Raw genomic sequence first — 17,841 nt, forward strand, 5'->3', positions numbered from 1 at the left:
ATTTTGCCTTGTGTAGAGCACCAGTGGTGCTAGAAATACACTCCCTCCTTCTGCTAGCCCCCTTTCATTGCCACCCACGCCAGTGTCAGAGGTGAACCACATTTCACTTTCTTTCATTTGCAGGTCAGTCACATGCATATGCCTAGTAATTTAGTCATTCTTGAGGGACTGCATCCTGATATTTCCAGGATGATTTTTAGTAATCTCAAAAGTGAATTTTCATAGTGCATTTGAAGTAGTTTCCTGACACCCAATAATTTTAAATGAGTAAATAAAAATCCTGGCTTAGGTTTAGAATGTCTTTGATTATACTGATTAATACATTTAGTTTTGGAGTAAATATAAGTTTAATATGAATAGATTTGTAAAGGAAATTTTTTGTTGGGATAATTTTTTAAAATTTTTTTTTCCTTTATTGAATTTAATTAATTAATTTATTTTTGTTACAGATTTTTTCTTTTTCCCCCCATTGATTCCCCCCTTCCCTTCCCTCCCCGTCCTGTCCCCAGCTTTGTTGTCCATGTCCATTGTTCATGCACACATGCATATAAGTTCTGTGGTTTATCTCTCCCCCAACCCCTCTTCTGAGGATTGTCGGTCTGTACCCCACTTCCACGTCTCTGGGACTACCCCATTCCTCAGACTGTTATGTTCATTATATTCCACAAATAAGTGAGATCATATGATGTTTGTCTTTCTCTGTTGGGATAATTTTAAAGGTAATATAACGGCAAGACAGAAGAATACATGCTCCTCCTTTCCCCTGAACCTAAAAATAGCTCATTATAGTTGTCTCATGCCAAATCCTTTAACTTTTATCTGCATGCTCTAAGAATTATGATAACAAGGAACGTAGGCTAGCAATCCTTGAGCTGAAGTGCAACAGGAGGTCATTCTCATTCTCAAAATTATTTTCTAATGGAACGGTTTCTCTAAAATTCCAAATAAAATAAAGCAATACTTAATTGATGATCTCTAAGATATTTATTTCTTAAGTGACTAAGCATATGCAACTATTGATATAAATGTATTCATTCTTCGTAGGAGTTTTTGTCACTGACAACATCTAACGTGATCTTTCTGTAACTGATGACATCTAAAGTAATCACTAGATATTGTCACAAACAAAACCAAGACATTGAATATAAAAGGATATTCTAGGAGGTGATATTGTGGTGGTAATGATTTACAAGGACAGTGATTATTAAAAGATTATTATAAAATATTTTATATATATGGAGCAGTATAGAGAAAAAGATTACGAGTATGATAATACGAGTATGATAAACTAAATCTTAATGTAATTATTTAGCTTTGTTTTTCTGTAAGGATATGTTATAAAATCATAATTATTATATATATAGTTATAACATTATTGTATAAATCTTTGAAACCCTCTTACATATTGTCCCCCTCCTTTGTAGGCAGAGATAAACCTTTTAGGGGATCACCAAGTAAAATGATAAGATATTATGTCTAGAAAAGGTTTTATTGTTAATATTACAAAAAATTTCACTAGATATTTGTTGACCATAATGTACAAAGAAAATTTAACCAGGTTTCCATTGCTTTTACTTCTTTAGTTAATTCTCTTACCTTTAATGGAAAGGGTGCAGATGATGGTTGAGATTCATAGGTATTGATTTTGAGTTACCTCAGTGTTTATACTCAGAAGTGTATAAATAAGTTAGAATCTAAAATGTGCTTTTTATAATGTTTATACCTTCTAGAAGGAATTCTTCCATTATAAGTAAGTAAAACTTTTCCCCAAAATTTCAAAAGTACGTCTTGTTGAGAAATTGCCAAATTAAACTCCACGTTTGCCCATTTTGCCAGCAGACAAGCAATTACATTGTAGAAAATTTCCTCAAGAAACAACAGATTAGTTGGCAAATGACCTGCATGGCATGTTTATTCCTACTTGTAAGATGCCCATATTCTGGATAACTGCAAATATTCATAAGAATAATTTATAAAGAACAGTTTTCTGCAGTGAAAATAAATTTGTTAAGACAACAAGAAGAAAAAAAAGAAGCTAAAAATATGTATGCTATTAATATTTGGAATTAAAAATATTGACACTATTAATTATTAAAATCCTGTCTGACATTCACAGAAAAATATAATGAACTTATCCATTTGTGTGAAAAAAAAAAGTAAGGGTGCAGATGAGAGGAAGAGATAGAGGAAAAATCATTACAGACAGGAGTCCTCCTCCTGCCACCCAAATTACCATAAAAGATATATTTTAGAAGTAAGGTATCAACTGCTAGACAGCAATTTTCCTGCATGTTTATTTTTATTAAATTTAACATTTCTAAGATTTTTTGTGAATACTTTAATATCTAAATCTTTCATTGTCCTCAGGATTCAAAAATTTCCTCTATGGAGCGTGGGCTCCGAGACTTGGAAGAGGAAATTCAGATGTTGAAATCGAATGGGGCTTTGAGCACTGAAGAACGGGAGGAAGAAATGAAGCAAATGGAGGTCTATCGGAGTCATTCTAAATTCATGAAAAATAAGGTAATGGTGTGTGATATTGTAATTTTAAAAAAGGGTTTGAAAAATTGATACTTATGCCTGTGTCCTTAGTGATGCTGAAGAATTTAACACTGTTTTACCAGACTTCAGGGAAGAATACTTCTAAAATAATTCTTTCAAGTGAACTTGCCTAGAATTAAAGTCAGAATTACAGATGTTCTCTAGTTATTTAAAGGTTTCACTTAATACAAAATTACCTGTATGAGGCAAAAGTATGTATTATTACAGTTTAACATTTCATGTCTATCAGTATTGCTGAGATGATTTAGTAGAATTACATCCAGATAAAGTTTTCTCACAATGTGAGACATCTAATTCTCTACCTCTTGTGAAGTATTTTATTTTATTTATTTTTTTAATCCTCACCTGAGGACATTTTTGCATTCATCTTCAGATAGAGCGGGAGGGAGAGAGGGGGGAAGAGAGAGAGAGAGAGAAACATCGATGTGAGAGGGACACATCGAGTGGTTGCCACCCACACGACCCCAACCAGGGTTGGGGACAAACTGCAACCAATGTATGTGCCCTTAATGGGAACCCAGGACTCCCTGGTCCGCAGGCCAACGCTCTAACCGCTAAGCCAAACAGGCCAGGGCTTGTGAATTATTTTAAAAGTCAAAACCTTAAGAGGCTGAACCCTTCCCCGCCTTTCCCCTAGATATGGCTTAAATAAAAGCTTGTTTTTCTTTCAAATACAGTTCCATAAAGGAAAGCCGTTTGCTCTATCCCTTGGAGAAGATACATTTGTATCAGGTTGTATTCCATGTATGCTCAGGTATATGTAAAGTAAGATAGGTAGCACTGAGGCATATTAGTCTATACTTAAAAATTCAGTTACAACATTCTTTCCTTAGATCTAAAACCATTTAGTGTGATTCTCTTTCTATAAACCATTTAGGCACATTGGAGGATTTAGTTTATCACAGTTGTCAGTTTATCCAGTTTGTTGTGGTATAATTAAAAATCATAATTGTAATTATAAAATATGTATAGAAAATAAGTATCTTCCTCCCTCTTGCCATATCTCAATTGTATTAGTTCCCCGAATTCTCAGAAGTGAAAATTGTAAGGGAATGACCCAATTATAACTCCCCTTCCAGTTTCTGAGTTCTTATTATGGTACCATACCTGGCATATAAATCTTTAGAATATTCATCTATTATATTAAGAATCTGTTGTCAATGACATGACTACTGCCAATTTCATGTTAATTTGAAACTTAAAAATTCATATATCCAAACTTTCTGTTAGTGTGGATTTTTCACCCTAATTTGAGAACAAAATATCCTGTGCTTCCGATTTGTGGATGAGCACATTCCAATTAATTTTAAAACCCTGTGAAAATAGAGAAACCATCTGGGGTCCTTTGAAGAGGAATTAGGGAAACAGATTTGATTGTATTATGTTATTGTTATTTCCAGTTACTGCTCTGGCTCAAAAGCAGATAAAACCTAAGTTGACACATAAATAAAAAAGAATAACAATGTCGTGACAGGTAGAGCAACTGAAGGAGGAACTAAGTTCGAAAGAGGCTCAAGGGGAGGAGCTGAAAAAGAGAGCGGCTGGTCTTCAGGCTGAGGTCTTTGCCGTAAGATTTACCTTTTCGTGTGCAGTGATCCCACAGTGGGACCCTGCTAGCTCTGGCTTCTGGGTGGCTTATACTTTCATTTTCTATGGTTGGCAGCTTTGCCCAGTACTGGCACTAACCAGCCTGCTCTGCTCTTTAACCAACTCTTGTTCAGTAGTTTGAACCATATGTCACTGTGTGCATTGAGCCCTCCTGTGCCCTGGAAGCCCTGTACCTGGTTCTTTATTGTTGCTGTTGTCACTGTGTGGATGGTACTTCAAAGCTTGGTTTTTCTCAACTCCTTTCCTATTACTAGAGACTTGATAGTTTACATGAATAATAGTCTCTTTTTCTTCTTAGGTATATGCAGATGTTCTAGGTTCATTACCTAGTATTTATTCGAATTTGAAATTCTTGAGTAAAGTGCTTTACCTTCATATGTAGACATCATCGTTTAAGTTTCCATATGGTGATTTTGCAACAAATGTTACTTTAGAACAGATATATAGAAAATGATGAGCTTATTTAGAGTTATCTAATACATTAGAATTAGCATGAAACTCATTTAAAGTCTCCAAATCTAGTTCAGTCTTTCTTTCTAAAGAACTTAAAATTCATTTCAAAATACTTGAGCACTTATTATAAGCATTTTATAACCTATTAAGGTAGGTCTGTTATCATCTGCAGTTTATAGATGAGGAAACTGAAGTAACAGAGTGGTGCTTAGGAAACACAGCTTGTAAGAGGCGGAGTTTGATTTTTACATGAGTAATCTGGTTCCACAAGCTGTGCTGGTAAACTCTTCGCTCTGCTGCACTCTACTGGGCTGTGCACACGTTTTCACACCAGTGTCAGAAAATACCCTTCTGAAAATAATTGTAGGATAAGACTGGAATGCAGCATTAAAAAAAACCCTTATGCTAATTCGGTGTGTTTGCTGTTTATGAACCACTTTATAGGATAGGTAGAGAAGTGAAACATTTTGTCTGAAAGGGCCTAATTTGGTTTGTGGTAATCATGCATGTATTGTCTAGAGGAGAGTTTGATCCATAGCTTTTTTCTTTTTTTTTCTCAGCTACTATTAAGTCATTGTTTTAGTGTCAAACAACAGGCTAATCACATACTGTACATTTTTTTATTTGATCTCTAAACAACACAGTGGCACTGGTTTACTTTCTCCTTATTACTGATTAGGAAACCAAGGCTTAGAGAAGTAAAATAATTACTCAAAGACACAGTCATCCTCATGTGTAACTACAAAGCCTTGTATTCCTAACTTTTAAGCAGAATTTGTGCTTCTTTATTCTGCTTTCCACTTAGAATATTTTCATCCCTTTCTCAGTCTTTATGGTTACTATAACATTATTTGAAGATTAATAGTGCAGATGATAGGAAACTAGATTTTATATATTTTTTGATCACATGATTAGAGGTAGCTAGAAATTTGAGTAATCTTTAAGCTATAGTTCTTTAGCTGAGGAAGTGATAACACTTTGAACATTTCTCCCAAATATTCCTTCGCACTGCCAGTGTGTTTTCAGTGTATTTTCTGTGTCAGGGATAGGATAATACTAATGTTTGATGTTTGTTGGTAAAGGGATGTCATGGAAGACACTCTACTATTACAATATGTGGTAACTCCTGGTACACATCTATACAACAGGATGAAAATAGTTGCCATTTACTATTATCTTCCACTGATGGCCTTACTATCCTCAAATACTTTGCATGCTGTAACTACACAAATGTTTGTTGAATGAAAACTATATCTATAAATGGAGATTTCATGCATATGAGAAAAATGCTTATTGTCTTGCAAAACAGAAGAGTAAATTAGAATTTTATTTTTAGGGTTTTTTAAAAGTCTAATTTTAATTAAAGTAAAATTTATTTTATATTTCTTCATGGAAAACTATTATGAAAAGGTTTTTCCATTATATCTAAGGTTATTACAATACAATACTTTACATATATTGAATTTAAAGAAATAAAAAGTACTTTCATTTCATCAGTGATACTGAAATTATTTACTTCTTATCATATTTATACTTCCAGTAATTACTCTGTCTTTCAATGCACTGTTATTTTCCTAGGCAGTAGAAATAATGTAAAAGCAGATCTGATTTCTGCTAATTTGACTTAACATTTAGAATGAAAGACTGATACAAATTTTTTAGAAACAGAAATGCAAAGGAGATGTTAGAAATAAATGTTTTCTAAGTTAAGATGAGAGAAATTTATAGGCGAATGAATAGCACTTATTGGTTTATGGACTACTCTGTCAAATTACACATATAGTTTCTTACAGAATGAGATTTATGCATTCTCTATTGAGGTCTTCTCCATTTAGTCGGAGTGACATATTGTAGGTGATTTAATTTTGTAGATGGAATCTTTCTTTAGGTCAGTACTCCCAACTCATCAAAATTACAGGATTTTTTAAAAAGCGCCTATTTATAATGCCTTATAATACAGAGTAGCTTTTAAGATAAGGATTTAACCTAAACTTTGTTTGAGAATGAGAAAACTCTTAACAAAAAATAAAAAACACAGCAGTGGCAGCTTTTCATTTTAACCTTAAATAGCAATATTTGGAGGTTTATTTTTTCCTTCTGAATTACATTACACTAATTCTGCTTTATGTTCTGAAAAGGTCCGACTTCATAAAATGGAAACTTTTATTAGAACAGTGTTGTTTATATCCTTACTACTATATCATAGTAATCTAATTGAGTTGGGATTTTTCTCCTTCTGTTTCTTTTCTAAGGGATTTCAAAAAATGTTTAGGAGACAATAAATGAAAATTGGAAATTTCCCTATTAGTCAAATAAGCTTTGTGGGTTTTTTTTTTGTGTGTTATTTTTTTTGTGTGTGTGTGTGGTGGTGGTGGGGTTGTCTAAGATTGGGTGATGCAAAGAGATGAACTGTGTCCTGTAATAAAATTAATGCTGCTTTTAGTTTCATATCTTGTGACTTAGATTTGTCAAAGATCCAGATCAGAGGTGGTTGTTTCATTTCTTTTTTTTCTTACAGTGTTTTGTTTTCTTCTGTAGATTGGTCAGGTGAAGCAGGAGCTCTCCAGAAAAGACACAGAACTACTAGCTCTGCAGACAAAGCTAGAAACACTTACGAACCAGTTCTCCGACAGTAAGCAACACATTGAAGTGCTGAAGGAGTCCTTGACTGCTAAGGAACAAAGGGCTGCCATTCTGCAGACCGAGGTAAGCTAAAAAGAGTTCTGGGATTTGCAGGGAGTTTCTTGGCACCTTTTCATTATGTATTACCTGTGCTGTTTTTGTTATGCTTAAATTTGGGAGATAAGAATAATGTTATGATTAATTCTTTAGCATTGTGATCAGTTATTGTACTAAAATATAACCATTTTGTGTTTGAATCTAGCATATTAAAACTGGTGCAGTTTATATGTTTTTAATACTTTGGACTTTCTCTAAGTATACTTAAAATTAATATTATGAGATGAAAACATAGTTGTAAAAAAAAATCTGAAAAGCCTTTGTTCTCACCCATGCTGAATTTTCTGGTCATGAATGGCAGTGAGCTTGGTTATGCCATTTTTGGATTATTAAATGTTCTTAATTTTGAATATTATAAATAGTTTTAAGTAGGCGAACTGTGGAATCTAGGAATGTTCTAGATAGATGTTGTTTTGAACTACAGATCATTAGATAATGTGCCTTTATATCCTGTTTGAAAATAAAGTTATTTTTAGAAATCTTAAAAAAAAATGTTTTTCTTTATTGATTTTAGACAGAGAGAGAGATTGAAATATCGATGAAGGAGAACATCGATTGGCTGCCTCCTGCACACGCCCCACTGGGGATTGAGCCCATAACCTGGGCATGTGCCCTGACCAGGAATTGAACTGGTGACCTCTTGGTGCATGGGTCGACATTCAACCACTGAGCCATATCAGCCAGGCATATTTTTAGAAATCTTAGATTATCTAGTCTCAGCCCTCATTTCAAGTAGGAATACTCTAAATATTTCCAGGCAGATGAGAATATCATATTTGCAATGAGAAGGAATTGATTATGCTATTTGGATTTACTGTCTTAATGGAAATATTTTTAAAGATCTCAATGAAATAGGGAATTTAGATAGGAATAGGTAAGTAGTTCTGCTTTGTAGAAGAAAAATAACGCATACAGTATGGATTAGTTTTTTTCTTTTCTTTTAAAGAAACAGATCATGGATAAATAAGGGCATAGTTTGATGGAGAAAAGGAATGGGGAATAAAAATAATGCATAAAAACATCATAGACACCAGAAGATCAGACTCTTCAAGGGAGGAGGAATGTGAAAGTGACCAAAACTATTTCATGTAATATTTTTGTATCATTTGGGACTTTGTTGAAAATGAGAGATTTGGATGACTTATTTGTAATTTTCCTTACAACTTAAATTTTTTGTATTTCAGTCATGTTTCATTTTGTTATCATATCAACTCCATTCTACCTCAGAGGGATATTTTGGGTATAAATAAGTCTCACAGTTAATAAAAGTCACAGTTACTGAATTTGAACTTTAGTCTTACCACTTACTACCAGGTGCATGATCCTGGGCATGTTATTTAACTTCATTGTGCCTCACTTTACACATTTGTAAGATGAGTGCCTACCTTTTAAAGTTGTTGTTAGGATTAAATTAATTTATTTACATCAGTGTCTGGCACACACAGTACGATCTTTGTATGTTAATTATTGTCATCATGGTAATTTCTGTAATAAAAATCAGCTAATATACAAACTTTTAAAATGTTAAGAAAACAGTTGATTTTCTTTTCATGGACACAAATTTTATGTTGAAGAGCTGCTATTTTATATTTTTATTAAGCTAAATTTAGGTTCATTTAGGGAATTTAAAATATAAGAATGATCTGGAGAATGTTTCTTGCAGAGTTACTAATTTATGGCTTTATTAGAGTTTTTCACTCAGTAACTGGTGTGCATGCAGTACTCCCAAAGGGTCAGAAGAGGGTGCGAGTGTTTTAGACATGAGCCTACTTCCAAGTTTGCTACTGTGATAGCTTTGGATGGAGGTGGCAGGTGTGTGAACCAGAGAACCAGGCAGTTGGTTAATGATAATGCAAACATTTAAAAGCTTGTCACATTCTAATAAATGACTTTTTCTTCTCTTTATATCCCTCTCAAATAATGTTTTTATTAACTAGGTCTCACACAGATGGGCTTATGATTGGTCTTTTGTACCGTAGAGAATAAAGACTGTGTTTGTGGTTATTCTTGAATGGTTTTTATGTTTGTTTTTAGCCATTATGGGAGTAACTGAATTTCATTGATTACCTTATAAGTTACTAGGACAATGGCTCAAATATTATGTGTTTCATTCTAAAATATAACACTGTAAAAATTAATTTCCCTTTAAATTTGGGATGATTATATGAAGATAATATGTCTACTTACTAGCCTTTACTTTTTTTTCTTAAATTAATCGTGTGACACTTGACAAGAGTCAGTTTTTACCAAGTAACGTTCTCATGTTAGAACTCATAATAGGTAGTTTGAATCAACTCTGAAATTTTTCATATATTTTTATAATTTGATATTAATTTGATTTATAATTTGATATTAATTGATTTTTGTCTTTCTCTCTGCAGCTATCCTAGACTTAAATAATTTTTTTTTATTAATTTATTTTTGTTACAGATGTTTCTCCTTTTTTTCCACATTAACACCCTCCCCCCCCCCTCCGTCCCCAGCATTGTTGTCTGTGTCTGTTGGTTATGCATACATGCACATAAGTTTTCTGTGGTTTATCTCTCACCCCTACCCCCTCTTCTGAGGGTTGTCAGTCTGTACCCTACTTCCCCGTCTCTGGGGTCTACCCTGTTCCTCAGACTGTTATGTTCATTATATTCCACAAATAAGTGAGATCATGTGATATTTGTTTTTCTCTGCTTGGCTTATTTCACTTAGGATAATACTCTTCAGGTCCCTCCATGACATCTCAAAGGATAAGAGATCTTTCTTTCTTACAGCTGCATAGTACTCCATTGTGTATGTGTACCACAGCTTTTTTATCCATTTGTCTACTGATGGACACTTGGGCTGTTTCCAGATTTTAGCTATTGTAAATAATGCTATGAACATGGGGGTACATATATTCTTTCTGATTGGTGTTTCAGGCTTCTTAGGGTATATTTCTAGAAGTGGGATCACTGGGTCAAATAGCAATTCAATTTTTAATTTTTTGAGGTAACACTATATTGTTTTCCATAGTGGCTGCACCAGTCTGCATTCCCACCAGCAGTACACTAGAGTCCCCTTTTCTCCATACCCTCACCAACACTTGTTGTTTGATGATTTGTTGATGGCAGCCATTCTGACAGGTGTGAGGTGGTACCTTATTGCTGTTTTAATTTGCATCTCTCTGATGATTAGTGATGTTGAGCATTTCTTCATATGTCTCTTGGCCATTTGTATGTCCTGTTTGGAGAGGTGTCTGTTTAGCTCCTCTGCCCATTTCTTAATTGGGTTCTTTTTCTTCCTTTTGTTGAGTTGTATGAGTACTCTATATATTTTGGAAATTAACACCTTATCAGATGTATCATTGGCAGTTATGCTCTCCCATACAGTGGGTTGCCTTTCTGTTTTGATGGTTGTTTCTTTTGCTGTGCAGAAGCTTTTTTGTTTGATACAGTCCCTAGACCTTAATTTAATTTTCAAATTACTAAATTCAGAACATATGAAAAATAACATGGATCAAGGAGTTAAAATTTTTTTAAAAATTCTTTAAGAAAAAAAGGATATTGCCCTGGCCGGTTTGGCTCAGCGGTTAGAGCGTCGGCCTGCGGTCCTGAGAGACCCGGGTTCGGTTCCCGCTAAGGACATGTACCTTGGTTGCAGTTTGTCCCCGGCCCTGGTCGGTCGTGCGGGTGGCAGCCACTCATCGATGTTTCTCTCTCTCTCTCCGTTCCTCTCTCTCCCTCCCGCTCTATCTGAGCAAAGAATGGAAAAATGTCCTTGGGTGAGGATAAAAAAAAGAAAGAAAAAAAGGATATTGAAAAAGACCTAATTTTCTTTTCTTATTCAGGTTTCAGGGAATGAGGCCCTCTTGTGTTGGGCAGTGTACAGTATACATTATCTACAGAATTGCTTCTTTTTATGAACATCTTTTTTAATCTGTTGGCCTTCATAGAGGTGATCTGAATTTAGTAACATAGTGGTCAAAAGCATGGGCTTTGGAGTCAGACCTAGGCTTGAAATATAACCTTCTAATTTATTAGTTATGTGATTTTGGATGAGTTGTTTTACTTTTTTTTTTTAATCCTCACCTGAGGATATTTTTCCATTTATCTCTAGTTAGAGTAGAGTGGGAGGGAGGGAGAGAGAGAGAGAGAGAATATTATTGATGTGAGAGAGACACATTGATTGGCTACCTCCCACACAACCTCGACCAGGGCCAGGAATGAACTGCAATCAAGGTATGTGCCCTGGACTGGAATTGAACCCGCAACTCTTTGGTCCACGGGCCTATGCTTTAACCTCCAAGCCAAACCAGCCAGGGCTTCTTTTTCTTAAATATGTTTTTACTGATTGTTTTAGAGAGAGAGAGAGATAGAAACATCGATGTGAGAGAGATACATCGATTGGCTGCCTCCTGCATGCCCCCCACTGGGGAGTGAGCCTGAAACCCAGGCATGTGTCCTGACCTGGAATCGAACTGGGACCTCTCAGTCCATGAGGCCATGCTCAATTCACTGAGTCACACCGGCCAGGATAACACATTACTTTTGATTGACACTTGGGGCCAATCTCACTAGTAACCCAGGGATTTTCAATGTTGGTTATAATGTTTTCTGGAATTTTTCTATTTTATGTCTACTTTCTTGTTCCTAAATCTTTTCTTTGAAAAAAATTTAAATTATTTAAATTTTTATTGACTTTATTAGAGTGACTTTAGTTAATAAAATTATATAGCTTTTGCCTTGGCTGGTTTGGCTCAGTTGGACCTCGCACAGAAGGAGCACAGGTTTGATTCCCTGGCCCCAGCTGGGGCTCTGTGCAGGAGGCCACCAATCTGTGTGTCTTACTCTCTCACCCCTCCCTCCCTTCCACTCTCTCTAAGTATCAGTGGAAAAAATATCCTCAGGTGAGGATTAAAAAAAAAAATTACATAGCTTTCAGGTGTACAATCTATAATACATCGTCTGTACATTGTGTTGTGTGTTTACCACCCAAAGTTAAGTCTCCTTCCATCATCATTTGTGCCCCTTATGCTCTTCTACCATTCCCACCCTCTGTTGTCTCTGTCTTTGAGTTTTTTGTTTTTGTTTTCCTTAACCTCTTTACCTTTTTCACCCTTTGAGGCTGTTCAGATTCCATATAAACTTTTGAAGTATTTGTTCTAGTTCTTGAAATATGCCATTGTTATCTTGATAGAAATTGCATTGACTCCATAGATTGCTTTGAGTAGTATGGACATTTTAATGATGTTAATTCTTCCTATCCATGAACACAGTATATGCTTCCACTTAATTGTATTTTCTTCAATGCCTTATAATTTTATATTCTTTTATATCCTAGGTTAAATTAATTTCTATGTATTTTATTTATTTATGATGCAATGTAAATGGGATTGTTTTCTTAGCTTCCCTTTCTGATAGTTCATTATTGGTGAATAAAAATGCAATTGAGCCCTGGCCGGTTTGGCTCAGCGGTTAAAGCGTTGGCCTGCGGTCCTGAGAGACCCGGGTTCGGTTCCCGCTAAGGGCACGTGCCTCGGTTGCAGTTTGTCCCCGGCCCTGGTTGGGTCGTGTGGGTGGCAACCACTCGACGTGTCCCTTTCACATCGATGTTTCTCTCTCTCTCTCTCTCCCTCCCACACTCTATCTGAACAAAAAATAGAAAAAATGTCCTCAGGTGAGGATAAAAAAAAAATGCAATTGATTTCTGGATATTTATTTTGAATCCTGCTACTTTACTGAACTCATTTATCAGTTGTAGTGGGGTTGTTTTTTTTTATGGAACTTTTAGGATTTTTTATTTTTATTTTTTTTATTAATTTTATCTTCTCTCAAGGACATTTTTACATTTATCTTCAGATAGAGTGGGAGGAAGAGAGAGAGAAGCATTGATGTGAGAGAGACACATCGAGTGGTTGCCACCCACATGACCCCAACTGGGGCCAGGGACAAACTGCAACCTAGGTACATGCCTTTAATGGGAACTGAACCCGGATCTCTCTGGTCTGCCGGCCGATGCTCTAACCGCTGAGCTAAACCAACCAGGGCTAGGATTTTTTATATACAGTATTATGTCATCTGTAAATAATAGCTTTTGCTATAAAGTTTTTGTTAAAAGACTTCTGTTCAACTAGGCTTCAGTTGATTATTCAGGTTGATTGTTCTATAAATCCAGTTTGGTCCAGGGAGGAAGTGAGTGTGACATCCACCTACTCTGTCGCCGTCTTGGGTGCCTTTTGTTCCTAAATCTTAATGATGTATCTTGGAACTTTCATTGAATTTGTTTTCTGGCTGAGTTCTCAATGTGCAGAGCAGAACTGATTATATCAAGAAATTAAAATAATGAATACCTTATTGCCTTAAAGTGGTACCAGTTTGTCTTCTCCAGAACATTGAGTTTTGGAATTCTATTTATTATAGGTGGACATTATCATTTATATCTTACTGATATTTAGAGGAAGTGGTTCTTCTTTCATAGTTGAGTTCAGGGGATCAGATTTCAGTACAAAGTAAAGAACTGTCCTAGCTCTCGTGTGTTTAGGCACTGAGTTTGGATGTTGTTGTTTGACGAGTACATTTTGCTATGATAATATCTAGTGTTGAATGCTGTGTACCATGAAGGGTGCAAATACTTTTGTTCATTTTCTCAGTTAATACTCACAGTAACCTTCTATGAAATAAGAATTGTTGTAACATTTTATAGATGGGCACATTGAAGGTTAGTGAGATTGAGGTTGCATAACTTAATTGCCTGATTACCTGGAATTTAGAACCCAGTCAATTAAAACTCCCAAGATTTATGTTTTTTTTTTATCATAATGCCTCCCTGTGAGGAATCTGAGTTGCAGAGAGGGTAAGTGACATGCAGAAGGCCTATACAACTATTTGTTACTAGTTTTTAAAAATATTTTTAGAGATAGAGCATGAAAGAGAGAGGGAGAGAGAGCGAGTGAAAGAAACATTGGTTGATCCTTGTATGTGCTCTGACCAGAGGTTGAACCCACAACCTTGGTGTATATGGACAGTGCTCTAACCAACTGAACTACCCAGCCAGGGCCTATTTGGTATTAGTTTTGAGACTAGAATATATATTTTATGATTCTTCTAATTATGGTAATCTGTAGAGACTATGACTCTTGTTTGATTGGTAGGTTGTGGGCTAGCTACAAAGAAAGGTGGGAGAAAAGGAAACAATACATTATGGCAGAGATGAGAAAAGAATATAGCCCATAATTTTTGATAATGGTAATATATAACTTCAGAAAAACAAAGCAATGCTTTTATGACATCAGAAAAGAAGAGAAAATGTATTGATTGATTTGTTTTTTCATTCAAAAGTTATTTATCTAATAACTTAGATGTCTGCTAAGGACTCTTCTGGGCACTGGGAATACAGTGGTGAATAAAATAGAAAGGTTGGGTCTCTCTCCCATACTCAATCCTGGAGATAATGCAGAAGTGAGCAAAATTGAAGAATTTGACAATTTTTTTTGCATTAAAATAAATAGGAAAACTATTAAAATTGTACAGTAGAAAGTGATTGGGATATATATATGAATACACACACACATACAGCATTGGCTGAAAATAGATTTACAGTTGTGAGAATGTGAAACAGAGTTTATTCTTGTATTATTATTTGTTAATTATTATTTTTTATATGAACAACTATAAACCTACTTTTACCCTGTCGTGTGTGTGTGTGTGTGTGTGTGTGTGTGTGTGTGTGTTTAGTTTCCCAAAAAATGTATACAGGGTGTCTGTAGAGTCTATTACATTTTTTGTTGTTGTTGTTTTAATTCTTATCCGAGGATATTTTTCCATCTTCAGATGCAGTGGGAGGGAGGGCAGGGGGGGAGAAAGAGAGAAACATTGACATGAGAGAGACACACTGGTTGCCTCCTACTCAACTTGACCAGGGCCAGGGACCGAACCACAACTGAGGTACATGCCCTTGACTGGAATCAAACCCGTGACTCTTTGGTCCGCAGGCCGATGCTCTAACCATTGAGAAAACCAGCCAGGGCAAGTCTATTACATTTTGAAAATGAAATGTATGTTAATAAACACTGGCTTTATACTTATTCAAATTTGTGTATACATTTTTTGGGGGACACTCGATATATACATATAAAAACAACTCAGAATAAAAGAGGACTGGGTGTTGTGAATTGGGTTGGGATATTATTCAGGTGACCGTTTCTCATATTGTCTGGTTGGATCATTGCCCCATCACCACTGGGAACAGTGCATAGCCCCATATGAGTTATGGGGTAGTGTTGGGGGCAGGTGCTACAGGGTAACCTTGTGAAGGTAGATGGACCAGCTTTTGAATGCTCCCTCTTCCTTCCACATCCACTCATACCTGAGGTGGAAGATAGCTTTAGAAAAAGAACTCTTGCAGAGTAGAGGTGCTGATTATTATACCAGATGCTCGGGGGAGGGGGGTGATTATTTCCTGCCACCACCACTTCCCCCTTCAAATGGTGAGTTGGCATCACTCACAGTGATGATGGGGCATTGTCTTGTTTGGCGAGATGTAGATCATGATAAGCTTATAAAATTAACATGTATATATGTAGAATCTTTCCCATTTTTTTGAAATTCCAGTTAAAATACCTTATTTGTTTTTTGTTTTGTTTTTTATCCTCACCCAAGGACATTTTTGCATTTATTTTCAGATAGAGTGGGAGGGAGTGAGGGAGGAAGAGAGAGAGAGAGAGAAAAACATCGATGTGAGAGAGACACATAGAGTAGTTGCCACCCACACAATCCCAACTGGGGCTGGGGACAAACTGCAACTGAGGTACGTGCCCTTAGTGGGAACCGATCCTGGGGCTCTTCAGTCCGCGGGCCGACGCTCTAATCGCTGAGCCAAACCGGCAGGGCACCTGTTTGTTTTTGGAATTAATTTTATATTTTAAAATTTGCATGGATGAGTCACAAAAAGATGTATGGTTCCACTTATATGAGATACCTAGAAAAGTCAAATTCATAGAGATAGAAGTAGAATTGTGGTTGCTATGGGTTGGGGAAGGGGAGAATGGTTTGTTTAATAGTACAGAGTTTTAGGTTTACAAGATGAAAAGAGTTCTGGAGTTTGGTTGTACAAACGATGTGAATGTACTGAACTAAACATTTAAAAGTGGTTAAGATGGCAAATTTTATGTTATGTTATTTTTTGTTCATAAATTAAAAAATATATGGACAAATAATATTAAAGTGACGAAAAAGAAAAATGAGAGACCTGTCCTATTAGGTCTGAAAATATACCACAGAGCCATAAACCAAACCAAACAAAAAACACTGTACCCCCGAACAGTATAGTACAGGCATAGGAATGGGTAGAGAGACCAGTGAAAAACAGTAGAGAATTTGAAATCAGACACATGTATTTGGAGGGAATATCATAAGCTAGTTAGAATTGAGCAAGTGTTAGAAAAAATACATACTATAGGGAGAATAAAGTTGGCCACCCACCTTATACCAGATTAAACAGTGAACTCCAAATTGCTTAAAGACCTTAATGTGAAGGAGAAACTATAAAGTTAAATCAGTGAAAGTGTTATATCTCAGGACATCTTAAGTGACTCCATCACATTTAAAATTTTTATTTATTTATTTTCTCCCATCACTATTTATCACCTCCATGCCCTCTTCCACATCCCCCTAACCAACCATCTACCTCCACCCCTCACCCCCTAAGCTGTCTGCCTGCTCTCTATCTATGAGCCTGTCTCTGTTTTGCTTGGTAGTTCAGTTTGTTTATTAAATTCCACATATTGTGAAATCATATGGTACTTGTATTTCTCTGACTGGCTTATTTCACCTAAGTATTTCTGTTCAAGAAAGAAACACCATTGAAAGAAACACAAATGGGTGACAGGTGGGTACCAAATGGGTACAAAAGATTGAGAGAGAGAATTAACAAAAGGATGCTTGCAGACCAGTAAGGAAAAGAGAGAGACTGTAGGGAGAGAGGGAGGAGAGGATTAGAATAGGCAATTAAAAGACAAGGAAATCTAAGTGGTTAACAGATACAGCAGGAGATCCTCAGTCTCACTAGTAAACAGAGAAACGTAAATTTCAAAGACAATGAAATATTACATATTATTCATCAAAGTGATAACAATTAGAAAATGAGATAGTATTCAGTACTTGTTAGGATTTGGGCTAACAGAAACATAGATGGCATAGTTGGTCTCGGTAACACCACCCCTAAATATATTCCCCAGAGAAAATTTTCCACTGGTTGACAAGAGGACACGTAGAAGGATAGTCACTACAGAACAGGGAATTGAAGGCAACCAAAGTGTTTATTACTAGGGGGATTAGATAAGTAAAATATAGTAGATGTATACTATGAAATACTATGTGAAAGTGAAAAACAGTCATCTAGAAATATTCACAGGACCAAGTGTGTGTGTGTGTGTGTGTGTGTGTATTTTGTTTAAAGTAAGGAATAGAATGAGATATATAGCACTTATATAAGTAACATGTGTATATAAAA

At 35.7% G+C, this 17,841-nt stretch overlaps 1 protein-coding gene across 1 annotated transcript in view; it reads left to right on the top strand.

Moving 5' to 3' along the window:
• The window catches only part of ERC1 (ELKS/RAB6-interacting/CAST family member 1), a 489,747-nt gene that overhangs the window by 84,619 nt on the left and 387,287 nt on the right, over positions 1-17,841 (top strand). The window contains exons 5-7 of the mRNA XM_036251762.1: positions 2,368-2,523; positions 4,037-4,129; positions 7,162-7,329. Coding sequence (XP_036107655.1) covers positions 2,368-2,523; positions 4,037-4,129; positions 7,162-7,329 — 417 coding nt within the window. The remainder of the gene's footprint in view (positions 1-2,367; positions 2,524-4,036; positions 4,130-7,161; positions 7,330-17,841) is intronic.

The sequence above is a fragment of the Molossus molossus genome, unplaced genomic scaffold (genome assembly GCF_014108415.1).
Source record: "Molossus molossus isolate mMolMol1 unplaced genomic scaffold, mMolMol1.p scaffold_m16_p_10, whole genome shotgun sequence".
NCBI classification, from domain to species: Eukaryota; Metazoa; Chordata; class Mammalia; order Chiroptera; family Molossidae; genus Molossus; species Molossus molossus.